Here is a 23,787-nt window from a genome sequence, read left to right as displayed (position 1 = left end):
ACACCAAGAGCCTCATTATCCGCCATCTCTATCAAGGCCTGAATATACTCTTAAACAGACAAGAACATAGACAGCTGTGGACACTACAAACATGTTGTAGTTTGGCCTCTCCATCCAACAGAAGTTGTCAGACAACCTCGTTGAGAAGCTGACTAGTCTGGTAGACATGGGGACAACAGGTGTCTCTTCTATTTCATTTAGTGTTTTTCCTTAAAAATGAACTGGGTGAAAGCGAAATTAACCGAAACTGAAATCTCTAGTCTGAAATTATGTTCGTCAGTACCTCATTTGAGTGTGTGCGATTCTGATGTTTCGCCCGATCAGAGGCGTTGGAAAAGGCCTTGTTGCAGCCTTCGTGTTCACACACATAAGGTTTCTCTCCAGTGTGGGAACGTAAGTGAGTCTTCAGGTTTTCCAGACGGGAGTAGGCCTTGGCACAGCCCTCAAACTGCAAAAAAAGTGAGAGAAGAAGAAGAGGACATCAGCCTGGATCTTGTATTTCATGGTCACATGCAAAACAGCATTTCACCTGCAAATAAATGAAGTCAAACGAGGATACAGTGGTATACTTACTGTGCATTTGTGGGGCTTTTCCCCAGTATGCCTGCGCATGTGGACCACCAGCATGTACTGTGCCTTGAAGGGCTTCTGCTCTCGAGAGCATTCCTCCCACCGGCACACAAACTCCTTCTTCTCCCCATGGATGTGGTCATTGTTGATGTGCTAAGAAAGAAGATGAAAGAACTTTAATCGAAGCATTTTTATAAGTTCGTCCTGTAACTGTACATGAGAGTAAAGCATTTTGCCTCTATCTTTTCTCTGCAGCATAAGAGGCAAATATGACATCCCTTTTGCTGCTTTCCATTTATTTTTATGTGGTATTTTCTAAATTTAATTTCTTCCATTTCATTTCTCTTAACTCTTTCCTTTCTTTTTCTTTCTCTGCCTCACTCTGTTGAAATCTGCACAAACACAGGCAGGGAAAAAAAAGGCAGCCTTGTGAGTCTCAGTGTCCGATCTGAACAGGATTTTCAAATAAAACCCTGTCACTTCGCATCACATTGGGCCCTCGCCCCTCCATGACATGTGCTGACAGTTGTGCTGCCGTGGCAACTTCCAATTCTGAGGCTTAGGAAGGAGGGGAGGCGGGAGGGAGGTGAGGAGATAGGGCGAGAAATCAAAAGTTCAGTCGAGGCATCTGAAATGCGAGGGCTTTACAACTCCAGCCAAGCATTATATCTGTGAGCACCACCTTTCTCTCGCCCCATCCCCTTCTCTCTCCGTCTTTCTTCTTCTTTGCTCACTAACTGCCTTGTAAAAACCGGGTAAGTGGTGGATGTTACAGAGGAATGAAGGAGGTGAGCAGGGAAAAAAAAGTCATGCAGACCCTCTGGGGACGAAGTCAACATCTGGCTCTCTTTCAGAGACAACACTGTGGTGGCCTCTGAAGTGCCTTTCCGGGAGCAATTTAAACCCAGGGAGACAGACACAATATCCTGACCAAAAAGAACCGGTATTATTACATTCCTCAGCAGCAGAGAAGAGTCTTTTTACCTTGAGGCTGAATGAACAGGGACGGACGGCAACAGAGGAGAAGGAAAAGAGATAAATAGAGACTTGACTTTGAATGCTCTTAAATGTCTGGGGAAAACGTGCTTTCTTTGAGCATTTACTCACAAGATTGTTGAGCTATAAAACATGCCTGACCAAAGCAAATAAAGTATACAGGGTCAGTTCCCCTCAAGGCATGACACCGCTCTGACAATGGCATCTTTGTACCTTCCCAGTGCCCTGCCCACTGGCCAGATCATGACCCCGCTTATAATCATGACCATGACATCCACCAGAAACCAGCCTATTTTTAATCTGTCTTCAAGACTTTTTGACCTCGAGTCTCTTCTAACTACACAACCACTGCAGTCACTACACTCTTAGAAATAAGGGTTCCAAAAGGGCTCTTCCTGACCCAGAACCACTTGCTTCTGAAGAACACTTTCTTGAAAGACGGGGTTCATCAAGGGTTCTTTGTAAGGCTGAGGGCAGTATTAAGAACTCTTTGTGGAAGAGAGAGTTCTTCAAGTACTGTTGAAATCCTTGAAGACCTCTTCCATCATGGGTTCTTTGTACCATACTAAAAAAGAGTTCTCGGTAGGGTTCTAGATGAAATTCTTGGGATATAAAAAGGATCTTGGTAGAACACCTTGGGTAGGTTCTAGATAAAAAAAAAAACTCTTGGGATTAAAAAAAGGTTCTTGGTAGAATCTTGTGATTGTGTTCTAGATAATCACCCTTTGAATGTGTCTAGATAAAAAATCTTTGGGATAAAAAAGAACCCCCAGATTGGATTCTAGGTAGAACCCTAGGAATATAAAAAGGTTAAAAAAAAATACAAAAAAAAAATCCTTTAAAAAAATTCTCAGCTGAACCCCCCTAGTGTGTTCTACATAAAACCCTCTGTAGATGAAAAGGTTCTCTGTAGAACCCCCTGGATGTTAGCAGCCTTAGAAGGCAGAAAGGTTTTAGATAGAACCCCTACAGAGGGTTTTGGGTGGTACCATTACAACATAGAAAGGTTATCTATAGAACCTCTCATAGGGATTTTTGGGTGAAACCTTTCATAGATTGTTCTAATTATGATCCATTATGTTAGGCTCTATGTAGAACTCTGTGGAAGTCTGGAGAACCCTTTATGGTTCTGGTTAGCACCTTTTTTTTCTAAGAGTGTTCTACAGGAGGAGTATCGACAAATGAGTCAGCGCAGTAACACCAGGGTGCGACAGCAAAGGCAAAGAGTAAAATTGACACTAATATATCCGCAAAGGACCTCCATTATTCTCACTTGACATTTTTTAATTTCAAAGTGACAAAACAAGACTAATTCCGCGGAAAATGATTGGGGACTGGATGACCACAGACGTTAGTGAAGTTTCCCCAAGATTGATCTCCTCGCCACCGCGGTCAGAGCCTCAGAAAACCTGACTCGTCTTCTCTTTTTCTCCCTCTCTGTGAGGGAATCCCTGTGGCAAGCCATCGGTCTGTGGCGAGCAGCATTCAATATCCCCTGGCTGAGAGCGATGGGAGAGCGCCATGGTGCTGGATCACGCGGGTGGCTGGCACAACACGAGTGCATGCACGCAACTCGCACACACAGATGGATACACACTCGCACCCTGTTTGTACAAATGAAGGAGGTCGTTGACGGGCGTGATGCATGAGGCTCTGAGCTGACAGAGAGGGGGACAGACAGCACGGGGAGAGGGGCCGCCGAGAAACCTAATGGCATGATCTAATGGCAATTCTTATTGAATCAATAATCTCCATGCTGAGCAGACAGGCCCCGTTGGCCGGCTAAATCGACAAACAGGTGCTGATAGCAGCGGCACGGCAGGTTATTCATCTTCCCCCTGCCAGCTTATCGGCCAACAACTGTAAAAACGCCACCAAGATGGATTTAGGAGGGAGACGCACGACAGGGAGCACCAGGGACACGGACGCAGGGGACACTGAAGCCGTCTGTGACGTATGAGAGGTCCACACACACACATACACACACAGGTGCAGACACAGTTTTCTTGGTCGAGACCCCTGCTGATGGGTGCATGGCATAAACATCCATAAACATAAAAAACACACACTTTTTAACAAGTTTTTATGCTTTAAAAAAAATAATAAAAGCATCTGATTTAACATTATTTTCCATCCTTCTGTGTGAATGCTCAAACTCACGCATCTCTACACGCATTACTTTTGCTATTTTGCAGTGTTTGCCCACTTCAGTATCCATCTCCATGTCTCCTTATCAAACTCTCTCTGGGACACGGGCCTCATGCATTAGAATGCAAGCGTGCATGAAAAGAGGGCCTGTTTACAAGGCAATTTCACTAAGCTGTGGGACCCGCAACACCGTTTAGCTTTATCAAACACCGCCTAATAAATCATATGCTCTTTTGTGATGTCAGTTGCTGAAGTGCTTTGTGTAAAGAGAGGGGGGAAAAAAGAGCATGAAAAAGGCGAAGAAGGGAGGGAAGGAGGAGGGAGGAAGTAAAAAGGGGGGAAAATTTAGCGAGCGAGGGAAGGAGGGAGGATGAGAGCAAGTGAGCGAGCGCACAGGGGGCAGGGAGCTAGAATTGGCATGTGTAATTCAGCACAGTCTTTTCATCTTAGAGTAAGATACTCTTGACAGATAAGGGGCCTAATCCTTCTCCTGATCAAAAAAAATCTGCATTTTACCAATTAAAAGCCTGCGCCAGCAGCCAGAGAGGGGGGCTGGCTTCAGACTGCGCCCGCGTTTATCTCCCTTTAACACCGGGGAGGCGCGCAGCAGCCGCCTCAACAAGGCTGCACACAGGGAGAGCCAGCTCCCCATCTGAGAACAAGGACATCACAGCGCCACCTATGTAGATGACCTGGAACAGACTGGTAGACTGTGGAGGGTGGGGGGAAGGCCTGATGAGCTGTGAGAACACACACATGCAGACCACCAACCCCTTCAGACACCCCGCATATATGGTCTAAAAAAGTGGTCTGAGTGAGAAAATCTGGTCGGTGTTCGCGACCCCCCGCCTGAGACTGTTAAAGCTGCTGCTAGGAGTTTTTAGCTGGTCAGGAAACTTGCCACTGGGTCGGACTGAAATCAGATGAAACAAGCCTGTTTACACCTTTTCCCAGGAAAAGTTACAGAGAGCAGCAGTAGTGAGTTAGCCAGTTAAAAAAGAAGCAACAGGAGATTTTTATTTAGATTAGGTTAGATTTATTTTTGACGTTATATTTTGAGATTATGATTATGGAAATTTTGTTTTGTTTTTCAATAACAACCAGAAGCAAAACATTTTTGGTAGAAAACAAAAAGCCTGTAAAAGAGGTATAATACAAATATATAATACTGGATAATTAGTGTCAGCTTGTTGAAGTAAATCACATTAAAACATATTCTTCCTGATACTGACAGTATTTTGTTGCCTATGTTTTTGCTTTCTTTTTTCACTTCTTGCTTCTTGTTTTCAGATGTATTACTGCTACATTTCAACTATGAATCCATTTAGCTGATTTTTAATACTGAAACTGGCTTCCTGCTCACAATAAATGTGACGGCGTTTGTGGCTTTCTTCTTCCATGAGGTTGCATTGAAAATATTAATGAAAATACTGAATATACTTCGTAATGTGGTTTACTTAACTTACAGGTACGTTTTTATTAAACTTATTATAGTAGAATTATTTTAGGAATCAACCATGACTGCAGTACTCCAAAATGACCTTCTGGTTGCTAGTAGGGCTGATCAAATGACAATATTGCCTGTTGCAATTTCGAAACTGCAGACGGTCTAAAACATCCTCAACAATCCGTCCCACAATGTCAAGACAGAAAATGAATTCTCAGGTTTGCAAGTCAGGAATGGTTCAGCAGCTTCAGTTATTTGCACACAAGATCACAAATTTCCTGTCAGTGGTCAAGGAGTAAACCTAAGATAAATATTCAATTCTGATCACTTCTCCTAATGCCACACTCGAATGTTTACGGCTCTTTATTAAAAAACTGCTTTGCCACACAGAGGACAATATCGCTTACATACATTTTTTCATCATACACAGATGCTGAAAATGCACAGCTCCCTTGTAGATTTCTCCACGGTGCAGCATCAGTAATAGATCCGTGAGAAAATAATAAAAGATTGTTGAGCGAGGCCATATTAGGGAATTATGGGAGTGTGGGCTTGGCATCTCCAGCGACAAAACTGAGCGAAAAAAGCCCACTTCAAGAGAGACATTAAAGAAGCCACCAGGCCTTATCTTTAAAAGTACTCCCTCCGAGGGGGAAAGAGGGGAGGGAGAAAAAAATGAAAGAGAAAATGAGAGAAGAAGGAGAGGTCTGTGCCCAAAAACCGGGGAAAGCAAAAGAATGTGGAGCTGGAGCGGAGAGGAGAGGAGGGAGACGGAGAGGTACGGAGAAGTTGAAATGTAATAAATGAAATAAATACAGCAAACGAAAATTGACACCCGCCTCGCTTTTGCTGACTGGGTAGGCCAGATAAGTGAGCTAAATTGCATAGATCTGATGTTTATCTTATCGGCTGCACCGAGAGCGCTTAAACGCAGATGATAAAGGAACGCCGTGGCATGTCATGGTGAGAGCACGTTGGAGAGTGTAAAAATATGCATGAAGAGCGCGGCAGGAGTGCTTTTGAACAAGGTGGAGAGCGACGAGGGTGGTGTGAAGGCTTAATTCTTAAATTAGGCCAACCACAAAGGAAAAACGGGTATTTGAATCAGAGCACGTGTTAGTTTTAATACTTTTAAAAACGTTTATTTCATGATGCAGACCATCAACACAAGAGTAAAATTTTAAAGCATGTTTAAAGACCGTCATTGAACTCGAACCTTGTGGTTAAATTGGTTACAACCAAGGAGAAACTGCTATTTTTTCCTCATCATGTTTTTTTCCCCAAAGCCATTTCAGAAGACAAGTACAGGGGGAAGGGACGCTCCATTGTTTGGCTATATGGAAATCCCCCCACCCCGCCACCACCACCACCACCACCACTCCCCCCTACCCCCAAACCCCTCCCAGTGTGTGAGGAGAGCCACTGTGGTCCAAATACTGTACTTATCCTATTACTGAGGGGGGTGGGGGTGCGGAGAGATAAGAGCATTTTCTCGTCCGCTCTGCTGAATTAGAGGGCAGGGATTCTGTAGGCGAAGACTTTTATTGGCATCTCTCTGCATATCTGCGTGTGCATGCATAGTAAAATGAGAAATAAAATGCAATATCAGAAAGTCAATTGCCAGAAAAAGAAGAAACAAAACACAATTCCAAGATGGAAAAAAAAATTGGAAAACTAATAAGGATTTTCTAAAATCTTATAATAAGTGCAGCTTGGCGAGGTTAGAGGTCGCACTTCATTTCACAGTACACTAATAGGACACAACAAGCTTATTTTTTATCAAACTAGATGAAAACTAGAAATATGTTCTTTATTAGATAGTAATTATATCTTAATTCGACATCATAAAACCAACAGTATACTAATAAGACGTCACAACCAATAATTTGCATCAGTGTGGATGAAAATTTGAAATAATTTATTCTTTACTACAGCAGAGAGTATTTTGGGACATTTTACAGCAGAACTGTACTGTAAACTAAAGTGAAATAAATTAGCAGATATGTGAGTTCAATTTAGTTTGCAGTTCTGTTGTAATGTGACCCTAATATAATAATATATAAGGGTCTAATGTCTACTAAAGCACACATTATGTATAGTTTTTGTCTAATTGAATACAAAGTACAGCTTGTTACGTCTTAATAGTGTCTTGTAATATAAAGTGCGACCAGGTTAGGCTGGATAGTACACGATGTGGAGCATTGTTTTGCTCAGATGGCCACCTGGTGCGACTACAGTAGGGGGAGGATGTGAGCAAGCTTTTCCTCCCCCTCCTCTCCTCCACCACCTTAACTCATCCTGCCCCCTGAAACAGGGGCAAGAAGTTGTCAAGATGCTCAACCTTTGAGCCGAGCCCTTCAAACACGGGAGGCAGCCCATTCCGCGCTGAGGATATCAATTATAGATAGGGGTTACCACCGCGGCTGAGGATTGCAATGTCAAGACGGCAAATAGACAGCTGTGGAGAGCTGAGGATCTTTCTATCAGATGTGTGCTGATGTGTGTTTCATGCGCACGTGTGTGTGTGTATGTGTGTGTGCACTTCGACGTCCCTTGTTCATCATATTGGTTGTATTTTCACCACAACTTCTGTCGGTCTGGCTGGACGCAAGGTTCACAGGCCGCGGGAGAGCAGCAGAGCTAATAGCGTCAGTGTAAGTAGCCGTAGTGGGGGTGACACGACCATAATGTCATTAATATTTAGCTTAACAGTGAACCCTCTGGCGCCATACGATGAGAGCCATCCATCTCCCGGGCTGTGTGAGAGTTCTGATAACAGCCAGGAGGAGGAGGGCCGGTCCAGTGCTGTACGCAGAGCTCACATCCTGACTCTGGGAGGCTTAACCCGCCAAATCAGTTAGCCGCGTTCAGCTGCGAGATGTGCTCTCCAGCTTTTTGAGCCCATTACCACCGTCCCTGGATCCAATCAGGAATCCAGCAGCAGTATCAGTCAATGCCTGCAGCACAGACTCTACTGTAGGCTGCTGCTGCACAGACTTGCAGGCAGGCAGGCAGGGGATGTGGCCTGATAGGAGACATTGTGCAGAGGAGTACAGCTGCAGTATGTTGCTGGGATCTACTGAGCTCGAGGAGAGAAACACTGGAAACTCTCGCAGCAGACAAACCAAAAGACACTGCAGTTCTGATGCGTGTTTTCTGAGCTGCACCCAGAAAGCTTTTTATGTTACAGCTTAAAAACAGCCTGTTGTGTCTCCCTGTTTCCCTACAAGAAACTCTGGTCTTGGAGAACAGCTGGGGTCTGGTCTGAAAGCTTCACTGCCCACAGGAAGTGATGAAGAGTGACATGCAAACAGTCTGCTAAACAGCAACACTTGTTCTAGAGGTGTTTTGCCTTTCTTGTTCTTGTGTTTTGTGCACAATTTGGCCGGTTAGCTGGCTCCATCAGAGCCGCAAACTTTTGAAACACAACACCAAACTCGCTGTTGAAATCATGGCTGAAAATTAACCATTTATATGACCATTATTATAATCATCAGACCACTACAGGATTTCTGGATATTGAAATGTGCTCAGTATTTGTGTGTGTGTTTCTACTCACTTGTACTAGCTGCTCCTGTGTGTCAAACTCGCGGCAACAGTTCTCCCAGTGGCAGTTTGTCTCATAAACCACCTCCGGCTCCTGTTTGCTCTCGTCCTTGTCTCCTTCCTCCTTCACCAGGGTCATCCCGTCTGGATGGTCCTGAGGAACAACAGGGAAAAGCTTTATTTAATACCACCCTCAACATAAAAGCATAAAAGCTAGAGGTACTGCCTTCCTCTCCTCAACATCAGTCCATCCAAATTTGTCATAAAAGTCATTTTTTACTGCCCTGCTGGTTTACATGAAAGGCATGGCCAAAAGTGATTTGGTTACAGCTCTCAGCCACAGCGCCCCTGTGAATCTAGCCTTGTTTGGCTGCCTGGGAGAAAAGTGTGCAGAGCGGAAATGTAGCGCTGAAAGCCCCGCTCTGTGTTTGGGAGTTGTTATACGACAGGACCGGGGCGAGTATTTGAGGAATCTAACCCCCTTTTCCTGCTGTAGGTTGCTCTATTAGCCCAGACATATTTCACTGTCACAGTTAGGTGGCTGAGCGGAGCGCAGAGTTGGTGTGGGCTCATTCAGGAGAGCGTGGGCTTCCAACCACACACCTCAGGCTGAATCTGCTGCTGCTTCTGCCCGAATATCGACTCTAATAAGGTTTTTCCTGCAGATGCAAACACTTACTGTTATCACATTTCTCTTTCATTTTTCCAGCCACTTAAAATTTTGATTAAACAAAAGCAAAAACAATTTCCTTCTAGTCTCCTGAAGATCAATGAATTGTTTCACTTCGGAAACAGCGACTGATAAGAGGAGCAGGGTGGGAAACGAACACCAACAAACAGCCAAACGCAGGTAAATAAATACAAACTGTGGCTGGTAAGCTTGTCTATTGTTGCAGCCATGTTGGCTGGTGCCCAGCTGTTATATTATGGGCTTCCTATTCTAGTGGAAAAATCTAAAAATATAAATCGGCTGGTGAATTCTGGGATTTTCCAACCAGTTTGCAGTGTGATACTACTCGCCAGATTGTGCCACTCTCATCAGATAGCTGAGGAACAGCTTCTAACAGCTTCTTCTAACACGTTCTATGAAGGTCATGTCTATAATGCATTATAAGAACATTCATAAGACATTTTAATGCATTTATAAGACTTTAAAAACCTTTTTATAAAAGTTTAAAAACATGCATGACAACTTATAATGGCTTAATACACTATAGCATGACTATATTAAGGTTATTAGCAATTGTATGATGTTGATAACACATTATTCCATTTCGGAAACTTAATAATCTGTTACGACATGTTATAGCAGTTCTTGCTGTCTTTATAACTGACTAAAGTTATGATAACTAAAGTTATAATGTGCTGTACAACCCAGGATTCTTCTCTCAAACACTGCTGCCATTTTGGCGTGGAGGTATAAAGCATTATGAATGCATTATGTCCACCGCTTGAAATAGTTGCTGTAAGTTGTTATGCATGGTTATAAACATTTATAAAGAACTTTATAAAGCCCTAAATACATTGTAATGTGTTATGAATGTGCTTTTAATACATCATGTACACCACTTTTCAGTCTTTATAAACCTTGTCATGTTATATAGTGTTATAAAGGGTCTTATAATGCATTATATTTCATAGAAAGTGTTGCCCAACATCCCATGAAGGCAGTAACTGAACATATATTTTTATGTTTCTGTAAAATGTTGACAATCCTCACCTGTACGCTCACTGCTCCCGGGCTCGGCAGCTCTTCCTCTGGTTTCATTTTGGAACGTTTGTGGTGCATCGGGTCTCCTGTGCTGCTCACTGCAGATTCACTTGTTGGTTTGGTCTGTGGAAGCAGAAGAAAAATCAGCATTTTGAGCTTCCTATGGCATGACTTTAGCAACATCGAAGATTTAACTTTATGTGTTACTTATATTTCTGATGTTACCCTCTGTAGTATAATTAAAAATGCATGCAATGCTTATAAGTCGATCAATCATTTACTTAATCAAGCAGAAAAAAAAACAACTGTAGTTGCACTTTAATGATTTCTGTGTCCTCGGTCCCAGGCAAGAGCTTTAACTGTACAAATGAAAAACTATGCAATTCACTGTATCACATTAGCTGCCCTAATCACAGCAATTAAAACAAACTCATGAACCAATTCAATGAACCATTCACTGAACCAATGGATGACCTGACTTTGGCCCGGACTTAAATTCACCCTTGGGGGAATTTTTGTTACATATGGAGCTTGCAAGAATAAAAGAAGTTTTCCTGGCTTTCCCTGAAAATGTTAACTCACCTTATGTTGATGTTCTCAGAGTTGTAGTGAAACAAGAAACACATTTGTCCTACTATCTTCACTGGAACATACGAGATTCAGCTGTGGCCCCAAAGCAATATTCTGTTTATTCGGGAGAGGGAAAAGGCAATTTTGGTGTTCCCAATTTGAATGAGGCCTCGTTCGCGGTAACACAAAATTCAAGCGATGAGAAACAGCAGGGAGGATGGGTAATAAACATTGAATATTTACTTCAAATGTGGGCCCGCACATACAGAAAGGGGTGAGGAAGGAGAGAAAAAGCCCCTTTGGATCCATCCATCCATGTCAATATTCCCTCTCTATATCCCTGTTCTCTCTCTAGTGATTAATGGAGTCAGCAGTGGGATTCTATGCTAACAAGCCCCTTGTTGTTTGCTGCAGGCACGTTCTGGGCCGAGCTCGGCAGTCTAAAAACAAGAGACAACACAAGTAGGAGGAAGCTCCCAGGAGAGGAGTGCGTGGAGGGGGGGTCCTGCCTGTACCACGTTAGCTCGCCGCGTTTCCCTGAGATGTGGCTGGCATGCGACGCCGCTATCTATTACCTGTGATGATGAATCGCACAGGCGCCTGCCGCCGCTCTCACCTGTGAGGAGTCGTTGGAGATGACTGAGCGCTCGCTGGCGCTGAGCCCGGAGGGGGGGATGCCAGGCACGGGTCTCTGGGTGGCGAAGGCCGGCGACGGGTGGATGAGAGGTGGGCTGTGGCCAAAGGCAGAGCCCACGATGCCCGGTTGACGCCCGATCAGCTGCTGGTGGACATGCAGAGCCACCGGGGTTGGAGGGTAGGCGAAGCTTAATGCAGGGCTGGAGAGAAAAAAAAGAGGGTCATAAAATAATCAGTACAAATACTTTGTAACTGTACTTAAGCACAGTTTCTCTCAGCCTATCAGCTGCCCAAGCCAGAATCCTCCAGCGCCCCACAACAGTTGAAGGACACAATTACACAAACTACACAAGCTTTCCAGACTGAAGTTCAGTTTCAGCCTCATGTAATCTTACTAGTACTACTACTACTGATAATAATAATAATTATAATAATACTAGTAGTAATAATAATAATACTTTAAAAAGAGCATTGTTATCAGTATAGTATTGGTATCAGCAGATATCCAAATTCAGATATCGGTATTAGATGACAATTGAAAAATGGGGATTGGTGCATATCTCCATTTTAATACAAATATATACAAATATCTGTACTTTTTATTTTGTATCATTGCGCGCCGCCTTCCCAACATCAAGACTTATTTCAGCCTAAATGGACGGGACAATAACACATAGAAAATAAAATTACACTTTTAAGAAAAAAAAGTAAAAAAATCTCTCTAAACTGAATATCTTTGACAGAACATGTGAGGATGTCACCTTGAGCTGTTTGAGGAAACATTTGTCACCATTTTCTGACATTTTATGGACCTGATAACTAATCGATTAATTATGAAAATAATCAAAAATAAAAAAATGAAATCAACTGAAATATTAATCCATCAGTGCATATTATGCCTGACAGATGTAATAAGATGTAACACATGAGAGAGATAAGACTGTCAAGAAAAGGTGAGGTTCAGTTAGCTTTGCACTGAAACAGCTGGTAGAAATGTCCTTTTGAAAATTACTTTTTACTTCAGAGTCTGTACTTTTTCACTTTTATTTGAGTAAATAATCATTTCTTCTGCTTTTCACACAAGTATCTGTACTTCTCCTTGAGTAAGGAATGTGTACTTCTACTAATCATAAAACTAAAATACAACTTCTCTAAAACATCAGCAGCAAAGGCAATGAGGCAAAAAAAAAAGGGGGGAAAGACAGTGAATAAATGGATTGTTCTGGATAGTTCCGCCTCCCTGAGGACAATCTGACAGGAGATGGTGCGGTAATGCTGGAACCATGGGGCTGCCGGCAAATCCCTGCCAATGAATGTTCAGCTTGTTAACACGCAGTGAATTATCATGTGGTCTGTGTAAGGCAGTATGTCATCCTTCCACTGGGCAAATGATGAAGATGATAAACAATCTGGAGTGTGTCGTATAGCCATGTAAATAAAGCTAAATTAATTCCCTGTCCCTGCAACACTGCGACTCGTTCCCTCAGTTTATTTACCCTCGACCTGGGCTAACTTTGTTTATCCTAAAAATCCCAGAAGCCACCAAACCTCCTCTGGGGTCCGTCTAACCGCAGGTGAACCACCAGATAAACACAGATCTGTGTGGCTCGACAGCAGCGGCCTCCATTCATCCTGAGCCCTGACGCTTCGCTCTCGCCGCGACCCATATGTCTGCTGATCTTATTACGAGCCGAGTGGAAATCAATGGGCCGAGACACATTTGGGGGCCCATCCGCTTGTCATATCACTCATCAGTCTGTTGGCTCTGGCTATTTGGGTCCTGTCACCGGGACAGTGGCCGAGCGTGCAGCGTGATTGATCAGGCTCTTCTTACAGATCGCTGATCAATGGCTGTGGGTGGGGCGATGGATCTTTCCTTTTCCCCTTGCTCTTCTTCTCTTTTTCTTCCCTTCGCTTGCCGCTGGTACCGGGGCGTGATGTATGTGACGTTTCCATGAGGTATACCGGATGACTGACACGAGCCGCCGGGGAGGCCGGCTGACTGGCTGGCTGGGAGATCGTCACCCACATGGGGGTTTGACATGGACAACACACACACACACTCTTATTCACACCACCGCACACTTTCTTTCCCCTTTTCTCTGTGCAGAGTGCATCGTAACCACAGTAACATTATGGTGCTACGAGTGTGCTGTATGAAAAGTCAGCCAGTCTATGATATTAGAAAATCATCTACGACATCGTTGCCCTCAGGGAGATGCTGCTGTTTGATTTATCATCGGCACATGTTGGTCCCTGAATGACCACCTTGAGAGAAACACAATCAATCAAAGCTCCTGAAGACATCCTGACAGGATAAGAGTTATTTTTTATAACTTTAAAGAGATAGTTCGGGTTATTTGAAGTGGGTTTGTATGAGGTACTCGTCCATAGTCAGTGTTTTACCTCACAATCGATAAGGGGTACCAGCACGGAAGCGTTGCAATGTACTGCTGTGAACAGGGTCAGCAGCAAAATTTATTTTAGCCACTTAAAAATGGTTCACCTAAAACAAATCAATATTAGTTTAAGTGTACCATATATTCACTGATTTACTTTGCCGTCAGACAGCCTTTTCTGACAGGACATATAGCCAAATATCACTGTAACCTTACCAACCAAACTCCATAGGCAAATCAGCAATTTTACCTTGCAGGAAACAGGAGTTGCTGGTCTACTGATGCCTTGATTTGTTAGTTTGTTTGTGTTGTGTGATTTTGGTGAATCCAAACTACCCTTTTAAAACACACAATAACACAAACAAACTAAGTGATCTAGGCAGCAGCAGACCAGCTGACTCCTGAGTGCTGTGAGGTAAAATTACTTTATTTGTCTATGGAGTTTGGTTGGTTTGGAGAGAGCAATATTTGGTAGTTTCCCTTCAGAAAAGGCTGCCTGACAACAAAGTAAAGCTGTGAAAATATGCTAAATATAGCGTACAGTTAAACTAATACTGATGTGATTTAGGTGAACCTTTTTTAAAAATCCTGGATCCTACATTTCCCATGATGCAACTTGAGAGCGTCTTTCAGTAGACCTCCCCTACGTCCTCAAAGAAAGAAAGAAAGACCTGGGAGCTTCAAGAATAATAATTCATGTCGTGTCATTACCTGATGGCTCCAGCAGAGAGGTGCCCGTAGGAGCCGCTGGTGGAGGAGCTGGAGCGGGAGTTGTTGAGCATGGTGACGAGAGAGTTGGGCGAGTTGCGGATCATCGTCTGCAGGTCAAAGCTGTGCTCGGAGAGCGGCGAGATGGGCAGCGGGCGCTTCCTGCTGGGCCGGGACGGCAGCCGCGGGCTCGAGAAACGAGAGTCTGCAGGAAAAGATGGGAGAGATCATCGTCATCATCATCACGTATTTAATTTTATAAATCCCCGGAAAAGATCAGAATAAGAGAAGAATGACATAAATGTTACCATACCCGATAAAAGTTCTCCTTTCATTCAATGTTTCTTGGAGAAAACACCAGCTACATTTCTACAAATTAGTTACAGATCAAAGAGGAGCGTTTGCTGGTTTGTACACCCTTTTCTGTTTGACTTCTTCCAAACTCTAACCTAATCTAACCCCAGCAGATGACATTTTTGTCAATCATCAGACAAAAGGCTCATCTGAATGAGTGTTCAGCTGTCACTTGATGCACTGCTTGCATTTCATCCATGAGAAAACATGCCTTTTATGTTGGAGAAATGCTCTGACGGTGTATGGTAATATTTAATCAAGTCCAATTTGACTCGTTATTCAAATGCAATCAGTGTTGACTGGAAATACTAAAAGGGGGTTTGAAAAGGTAAAAGGCGGAAACGGCACAACCATTCTCTGCGCACATACAATGAGCCACGGGTAGAGATTAAAACATGACTTTTGTTGTCTTTTCACATGGAGATGTCACAAACAAGACAGGGAAAAACAGAGGGAGACGGAAGGAGGGGGAAAGAAGCGCTGAGGGGATGTCGTGCTTTGTGCGTGAACTGACACAATGACTTTGTGACTCAAGACTTGGAAATAAAACATTTTGAGTTATTTCATAAAGGCAAACAAAACCAGCTTACGCAGCCCCGATAACCCCCCTCCATATTTACGTCCCCCACAATCCATCCATCTCCCAAACGTAAATGCTCCATCTCCCGTTTGACACATCCAACGATTACAGAGCGCTCCATTCACATGGTAATCAGAGTGTGTGGATGTGGATGTGTGTGTGTGTGTGTGTGTGCGGATGCCTCTGCGGCGGCAGCGGTGGTGTTCTGGCATACGAAGGCCCGAGTTTCGACTATGGCGTGAAGCTGTATGGAGAGCAACACCCCCTTTACATTGTCATTGTATGGAAAATCTGTCTTTTTTATGTCTTAGTGACGGGGGTGTTGGAGGGGGGGGGCACACAAATACACGTACAAATCCCCGAGAGCACACAATCGCCAAATACAATGCAGTTTGTCTTTTTCTATTTTTCACATATAATCCTGCAAAAAATATCATCTTTTATCCTCCTGGTTTGGACAATTTCAACCCTCAACATCCAAAATTTGCCATTTATTTACAACAAGCTGAATCGAGCAGAAGTGAAATACACTCTGAGAAATAAAGCATCCAAAAGTGTTCTTACTGAAGGACTGAGGTTCTACCCAGAATCGTTTGCTTCTGAAGAACCATTTATTGAAGAAAGGGTTTGATAAGAGTTCTTTGTAAGAGTACGGGTTCTATTAAGAACCATTTTTGGAAGAAAGAGGTCTTGAAGGATTGTTGAAAACTCTTTCGTCAAGGGTTCTTTTAACTATAATATAAAGATGTTCCCTGTAGAACCCCTTTGGTGGGTCCTAGATACAACCCTTGGAATATTAAAAAAGTTTCCAGTAGGAACCCCCTGAGTGTGTTCTCGATAAAAGGATTTTTGTAAGAACCTCCTGAGTGGGTTCTAAATGGAATTTAAAAAGTTTTTCGGTAGAACCTACTGAGTGTATGTGTTCTTGTTAACACCCTTAAAAAGTGGAACAGTTTTAAACCAACCCTGAGATAGGGTTTTGGGTGGAACCATTCTCAGTAGGACCACTCACAGTGGGTTCTGGGTGAGACCTCTCACAGATGGTTCTAGCTATAACCCTTTATGTCTAGGTAGAACTCCTTGAAAGGATTCCAAGTGGAACCTTTTTAAAAAGGTTCTACCAAGAACCAAAATGGGTTCTCCCATGGGGACAAGCCAAAGATCCCTTTACAGTTCTACTTAGCAGTTTTATTTCTAAGAGTGCAGGAGAACTCACTCGTGTTGAATTAGGAGCAGGCAGCGTCCCACCACTGCAAAGCCTCATGGGAGTGGTGTTTATTAATGCACAGCCCAAATGATAAATCGGCCAACCGGGGAGCCAGAGAGTGGAGCGTCCTGGCTCGTAGCAGGACTGTCCCTCTAATTTCCTCTTGATTTATGGACGGGACGGCTGGTTACGTGCCGCGTCATTAATTCTTCTGGCCGGGGAGGGTTTAGACAGGCCGGACTGACGGCGTTGGAAATAAAAGCTGGCTCCAAAAACTGAGGGTTGAACCTTCGCCGACACGCCTCAGGGCCACCTGAGAGGGACGCTGTCACCTGGGAGGCCTGAAGACCGAATAACTGTACTTTATTCTGGATGCTGCACTTCAGTCTCGCACTGCTTTACATATCTGAACTTTTACTGCACAACTTGTCTTTATATTTTGTCCTTAGTATTTTATTTATGACTTTTAATCTTCCATTGTTTATAAGTCTGTTTTTAATTCATTACTGTGTTATTTTAGTCGGTGTGTTTTGTGTGTAAAACACTGGTTATAACACATTTTTAAACCTTGATACAATACGAATATAAAAAAAAAATACTCGATACCTCTTTTAAGACCACGGCAAAAAGAAAATTAACTCTCTGTGCACAAAATAGGTTCATTTTTCCTTCTTTTTTTGTTGTTAAATTAAGAACTTGCATACAGCAGTGCTGGTACAGAGGAAGTCACTGAACACTGTGTGGTTTTGCTCGGCTGAAGATGCCGAATTCACCAAAGTTTGCTAAATTTCAGGCAGGAGAATAAAGACTGAACTGAACTGAACACTTCATGAAATCATTTTTTTAATAGACTCAGTACCTCTAATACTATTGAAAACTTTAGGACACAGACACTAAGACACTAAGAGAAACAAGCGATTAGTTGATTAATCAATTAGCTGATTAAAAAAAATCAGTTGTAAACTATTTTAATAGGTGTTTCAGACATTTCTCAAGCACAAAATGTCAAACGTTTGCTAGCTACAGCTTCTTAAATGTGAGGAGCTGCTGCTTTTCTTTTTTATCAGTTTGCTTTCTTATTTATATCCTTTCTTTTTTATTTATTAAACTTAAAGAGTATATCTTAAGTACAATAATTGATGACACCAGGTAGAGACATAATTTCACTGCACTGATAACTTGTTTATTTCTGTATATGACATTAAAGAATTTGAATTCTTCAATCCTTTGAATCCAAATGACTTATTAGTGAGAGTAACTGTCAGATTAATCAATAATGAAAATAATTGTTAGTTGCAGCCCTGTATTTAGTATGAAGATTATGTGCCACTTTTTGTCTGTTGGCATTTTTCAGTAAATTTTGCTGAACAGCTACAATTACTGGCAATCTTCTGCAATTATAGCTTGCAAAGTATAATCAGTAACTACAATGAAATGGTTTGTTTGTATCAAACACGAGTTCCAGTGTTCAAAATATTGCTAAAAGTGAAACTATTAATGAGGGGAAAAAAAGCCAGATTAATAGAAAAAGTAGCAAGTAAATTAAACTGAACTAATGCAGAGCACAAATACAGACTTAAGTATAGTGATCTATGAGAGCTGTGGCACTAATTAGGCCGTACGAACACAGACAATAGCCCATTAAAGCACAAATAGGCAGGACAGGCCCATTGTTTCATTAGCACAACTCTCACTGAAGGTAATTACACTGATGTGAAATAGACTAAAATAGCCACAGCAACATGGTAGCCCAGATTATCAGCCAAAGCCTCTTGATAGACTCTGCTCCTCTTTGTATGTTTTTTTTTTTTCCTTCTGAAATCCAACAAAGCTTTAAAGTGTTAATTTTTCAGCCGCTGGAACACACATTGTTGAAACATGATGAGTTATTACCAGCAATGATCACAGGCGTTTTTTAAGTGAGGAGCATCGCATCTCCACTTAAATTTGGCCCCTAATTGTTTTGTTTCAGTCTATTAATCTTAAAAAGTGACACAGAAGAAAGGATTTCTCCAGTGATGAATGGTGGGACATTCCAATTCCCACTTAATAGCAATTAATTTTCTGATACCCGCACAAGTTTGGCTAGTTTTAATTAGTTTGTTCAGAGGAATAGGGGGAACTTCACCCCGGATTTCCATGAAAGCGGCGTCTGCCTGACTAAATACATTCTCATCAAAGGGAGCGGGGTGAGGCTGTCCGACCTTTCTAAGATTCACTGTGCGTTTAATTTCCTATTTACACTTTAAAATAACTCATTAGCATAAGTCCTCTGCACACAGTCCTGAGCCCAACACATTAAGACAATAGCTCATTTAAATTGTGTCACAGTAAAGTTGCAGGTCCCTCCTCGCCGTGGTTGAGCTGCAGCTTCGTCTATATTTAGTACAAGATAGGTGTGCTGTGAAGGTGCATTTTAAAGGTTGAATTCCCACTGGGGCCACCCATGCTATAATGTGCAGGTATGCACTCATAATAAGCTAAGGTGCAATCCCTGTAGGCACAGATTTAGTGGGTGTCTTTTCTCTGGCTGGGCTACACGTGGTTGAAAAATACATTTTTTTTTTCATGCCTAGGCTACCTAAAACTGCTGTTTAAACATAATTTTAATCACTACAGTTCAGTGTGAGCTTAGGACATGCTACAAATTGAAATGTAGCCACTTAAATGCTGTAAAAAAAACATTTTTTAGCCATTTTTTTTAACCTAAAAGCAAAGAAAATCACAAAAAACTTAAACCTGCTTAAATGACAGTTTAAAATTAATGCTAGGTCACATTTTGATTTAATCAGGTTTAAAGATGAATCGTTGCTGGTGCAGCCCAGCTCAGCGTACACTGTGTTCTCAGTCATGAATCCTGTGTGAGGTCAGTGCAGACTTACTGTCCATGGCCTGCAGGTACTCCATGTGCAGGGCGCTGCTGGTCCCGGCTGTGGCCGCCACAGAGGGGAGCAGGTCGGTCGTGTAGGGGCTGCGGTGGCCCGCCAGCAGAGCCATCTGGTGGTAGTACTCTGCTGTGGTCAGACCTGTGTGAGGGGCTGGAGCAGGAGAACGATCGGGTCAACGAAGAGGAAACAAGGCGAACGAAAAGTGAAGGTGACAGAACAAGGAGATTAGGTGGGTAGAAGAGGGAGCATTTGGAAAAAGAGAAAGAGCAGAGGAAGAAAAAGAATGAGGTAGAGAGGAAAACAAGACAGGAGAGCACCTGCGCTGCATTACAAACCTGCGTTCATTTACATGAGATGATAATCAGCTCAGCAGAACAGTAATGAGCACATTAGCAACACCATCAAGTTAAGCAAAACAGCTGCACAGGGAGCATCACCTGAAGTAGAGAGCCTCACTGGGGATTAGCGGATGCTTGCTCAGAGATTACAGTGAGTGTGCATTAGTGTTTGATTGATGCATTCATACCCAGCACAGCATAACTGATCGTCTTACAATACAATTCTTAAACAGCGTTTTCTCTTCCTCTTACTGCTCCTTGATCACTTTGGAGAGAGTGTGTATGCGTGTGTGTGTGTGGTTAAGAGTATGTGGGCTGACAGATGTTTTGCCAGAGAACAAAACATCTTGTGCCATATTTCAAACACTAAGGCTACAACGATGAGTTGATTAATTGATTGGTTGAGCAAAAGAAAATAAACAAACTAATCAACTATTTTGATGATCAATCTTTTTTCAAAACTTATACTGTTTGCCAGCTAGCTAAAAAGTTAACAAAATGTTAAATTGTTACAAACAAAAAAAAACCCAATATATTGTTTGCTGTGTGTGTTTTGGTAAGAATTCCTGTTTATATTTTCAATGAAAAAAATATATTTTGCCAACACTATATCTACCAGAATTAGCTGATAAATCAATTGGTTGAGCTTTTTTGTTAGTTATATTGTTTGCTAGCCAGGTAAATAAATACATAAAAATTTTAGATTGTTTGCTAGCTAGAAAAAAAAAAAAAAGAAGTTATATTGTTCGATAACTAGCTTGCTAGCAAGCTAAAAAAAAAAGCATCTTTGCAAGCTAGTTCAAAAGTAAATAAAAACACTATATTATATATACCTAACTAAAAAGTAAAAAAAAAATGTTACATTGTATGCTAGCTAGCCAAAAAGTAAAACAGCAATAAAAAATGTTATATTGTTTGTTAGCTAGCTCAGAGATTACAGTGAGTGTGCATTAGTGTTTGACTGATGCATTCACGCTGAGCACAGCATAACTGATCGTCTTACAATACAATTCTTAAACAGCCTTTTTCTTCTTCTTCACTGTTTTTTGATCTCTTTGGAGGGAGTGTGTATATATATTTGTGTGTGTGTGTGGTAAGAGTATGTGGGCTGACACATCTTTTGCCAGAGATGGTGCTTGTGTGTTGTACACATCAGGGCTGCAGTGTGCAGATATGCAACCTGCTCCTCGACTGTGCTCCTTTAAACTGCATGGAGAAACAAAAGGCCTAAATCTGCCCAGATATATCTGTGTGCATAAAGATGCTGTGAACGATTCTGCCTCCACTTCACTCTCTCTTTTCCAAGTCATTCCTTTAGTTATAGTGTTGTAAGTCCTTGAACCGTCGCCTAAAAATAAACATCTGGTGGTGGGCTTCCTTATGCAAATATTCTAAGAAAGAGAGAAGGAAAAGACTAACACTGTGGTTTTGGATGCAAATATAGAGTCGGTTCAGACCCACAGAGTGCTGCAGCTCTTTTTCCCCCCTGATTGAGGAAATAAAGAGAAAATAAATAAAGAAACGCTGTATGAGGAGATTTCCTCTTAAGGCTGGCCTGTATGCCTGCAATATGCATCCATGATTGGTTGAATGAGTGTAAGAAAAAATTCTAAATTAATTCGATCTGGGTATTATGTCTTCAGTGGAAGGGGGGGAGTTTCTTAATTGTCTCCAGTGTTCCGCCTTAGCTTTGCTTTTGCATTCAACCATAATGTGGCCCATTCAGGATCCACGCACAGAAAAAGGGCTTTGCGGAATTTCTAAATCAGAAACGCTGGCATCCGAGTGCGATTCTGGGGGCAATAAAAGGGGGAGGGGAGCGGGAGGGGGTAGGCTCTCAGTGTGGCACCCAGCGTGGAAAAGGCAGAGAGTTGCCCCAGGACTTGGTGAGCCACCGGGTGCTCCTTCAGCATTACAATAGGATCAGGGGCAAGCCTACCTCTGAACCTCATCTCACACAGAAAAAGAGAGGAATATTGTGAGGGCGGAGCGAGAAAGAAAAAAAAAAGCAAATGTGTGGCAGCAGCGAGAGGGTGGCACTAAATCCCACCCACTTTAAATCTCCATTAGATTCTGTTAATTAATTCATCATTATTCAAATGTACTTTTTGGTAGGAAAAAAATGCAAAATGAAGAAGGAGGCTCCCTGTAAGCGTGGTGATATACTAACAACACAAAAGCTGATGGGTTAATTAATCACCGGATTGATTAAAGGAGTAATTAGGTGCCTCATTCACAATTCACAGCATTATGAAGTGAAAGGGGATCATGTGGTAGGTTGAAGAAACTATTTTGATTTAAAGCAAGCTGAGACTGGCGCACATTATGTTGTGGTAATGGAAAATTGGAGGGTAGTAGAGATTGAGTTTGAGCAAATCGCCCATTCTTGAGAACTGGGACAAACCATGTCCCACCAAAAAAAAAAAAAAAACTTCAAAAAATATTACACTTTATTTTAAAGTTTTTGGTGAAAATTTATTCCTTAAGGATTTATATATACATGGAATTTATGTAATTCATGAAATGTTTTATTTTTTCTAAACTTGCTCTGTGCAAGAAAACACTCTTGTCCCAGACAAGAATGCAGGAATGAAAATGTGCTGTTATAATCATCTTTGTTTTAAAGTTGTGTCCCAGATTTTTATATAAACATAATTTAATCAAGCACAAAAAGGCTCAGCTATACCCCTAAGGTCTGCTGTCCCACTTCCTGGTTTTTAAAAAGGCGGGAATACAGCTAAAGCACTGGTGAGCGCTCTATTTTTTGATAAATTCATCAAATAATATCACTATCAAATGTGTCTCAAACATGTCAACTCTGTAGCCCTAAATTAACAAAAATAAGAATTGTGGTTAAGAGTGAATGACATTTCAAAAAAAATTTAATCAGTAGGTCGGATCGTTTAAAATATATTTTCCTAGAGTAAGTGAAGAGTGAAGAGTAAAACATGGTTTCTCAAGAATGAGTGACAGACTTCCTGATGTTGGAGTGCAGGAGGGCAGGAGAGGAGGCTGAGTGAGGCGGAGAGCAGAGACTCTTCTCCGTCCTCGTTCAGACGCAGCTTTTAACGGACGTGGAGGAGATGAAGTCGAGTGTGCTGGTGCAGACGAAATGCCCCTTCTATCTGCCCCTCTCAGAGACACACTTCAACACAAGGTGAGGAGCTAAAGTGGGTCTCTGCTGCTGAAGTGCCAAGAGGTTGATGGCTGACGACACGAGGGGCCATAACAGGTCATCAGGCCTTTTCAAGACCTCGAAGGTGACCGCAGATATTTGTCAAATAGGCTCTTTATAACCATTATATTTAAAAATTAAATCATTAATAAATTATGTTAATAAGATGTGTATAATAATATTAGAACTTGTGGATCTTTTGTTTATTAGGTCATCTGGTTGCCTTTCACTGTCCATTAAATGCACTTTTTGTATGATTTTGTGAATTTCTGTATTTCGAGTGTAATTTATTTGCCCTCAAAAAAGAGAAAATTGCTCAAAATTAAAGATGAATTTATGGTTTCTTTCAAATTTTCAGCAGATATCCTGACAGTCAATCCAAAAGTCAAAAGTATTCAATTTTAAATAATAGAAAACTGAACAGAAATTGATCACATATACAAAGCTGAAAACAGCAAATATTTTTGCAGAATATATGACCTAAATAGTCATTAAGTTTGCTTCATTTTCTGTC

The 23,787-nt window shown here is 42.0% G+C and overlaps 1 protein-coding gene across 1 annotated transcript in view; it reads right to left on the bottom strand.

Annotated features, from left to right (window-relative positions):
- Positions 1–23,787, bottom strand: part of gli3 (GLI family zinc finger 3) — a 132,852-nt gene that overhangs the window by 8,671 nt on the left and 100,394 nt on the right. Inside the window, exons 6-12 of the mRNA XM_084746838.1 lie at positions 19,755–19,910; positions 14,735–14,936; positions 11,605–11,824; positions 10,428–10,541; positions 8,721–8,861; positions 574–723; positions 284–448 (exon numbers count right to left, since the gene is read on the bottom strand). Coding sequence (XP_084602964.1) covers positions 284–448; positions 574–723; positions 8,721–8,861; positions 10,428–10,541; positions 11,605–11,824; positions 14,735–14,936; positions 19,755–19,910 — 1,148 coding nt within the window. The remainder of the gene's footprint in view (positions 1–283; positions 449–573; positions 724–8,720; positions 8,862–10,427; positions 10,542–11,604; positions 11,825–14,734; positions 14,937–19,754; positions 19,911–23,787) is intronic.

The sequence above is a fragment of the Lutjanus erythropterus genome, chromosome 21 (assembly GCF_056507025.1).
Source record: "Lutjanus erythropterus isolate fLutEry1 chromosome 21, fLutEry1.hap2, whole genome shotgun sequence".
Taxonomy (NCBI): domain Eukaryota; kingdom Metazoa; phylum Chordata; class Actinopteri; order Lutjaniformes; family Lutjanidae; genus Lutjanus; species Lutjanus erythropterus.
The sequence above is the reverse complement of the archived record's forward strand: the minus strand, read 5'-3'. Positions and strand labels throughout refer to the sequence as shown.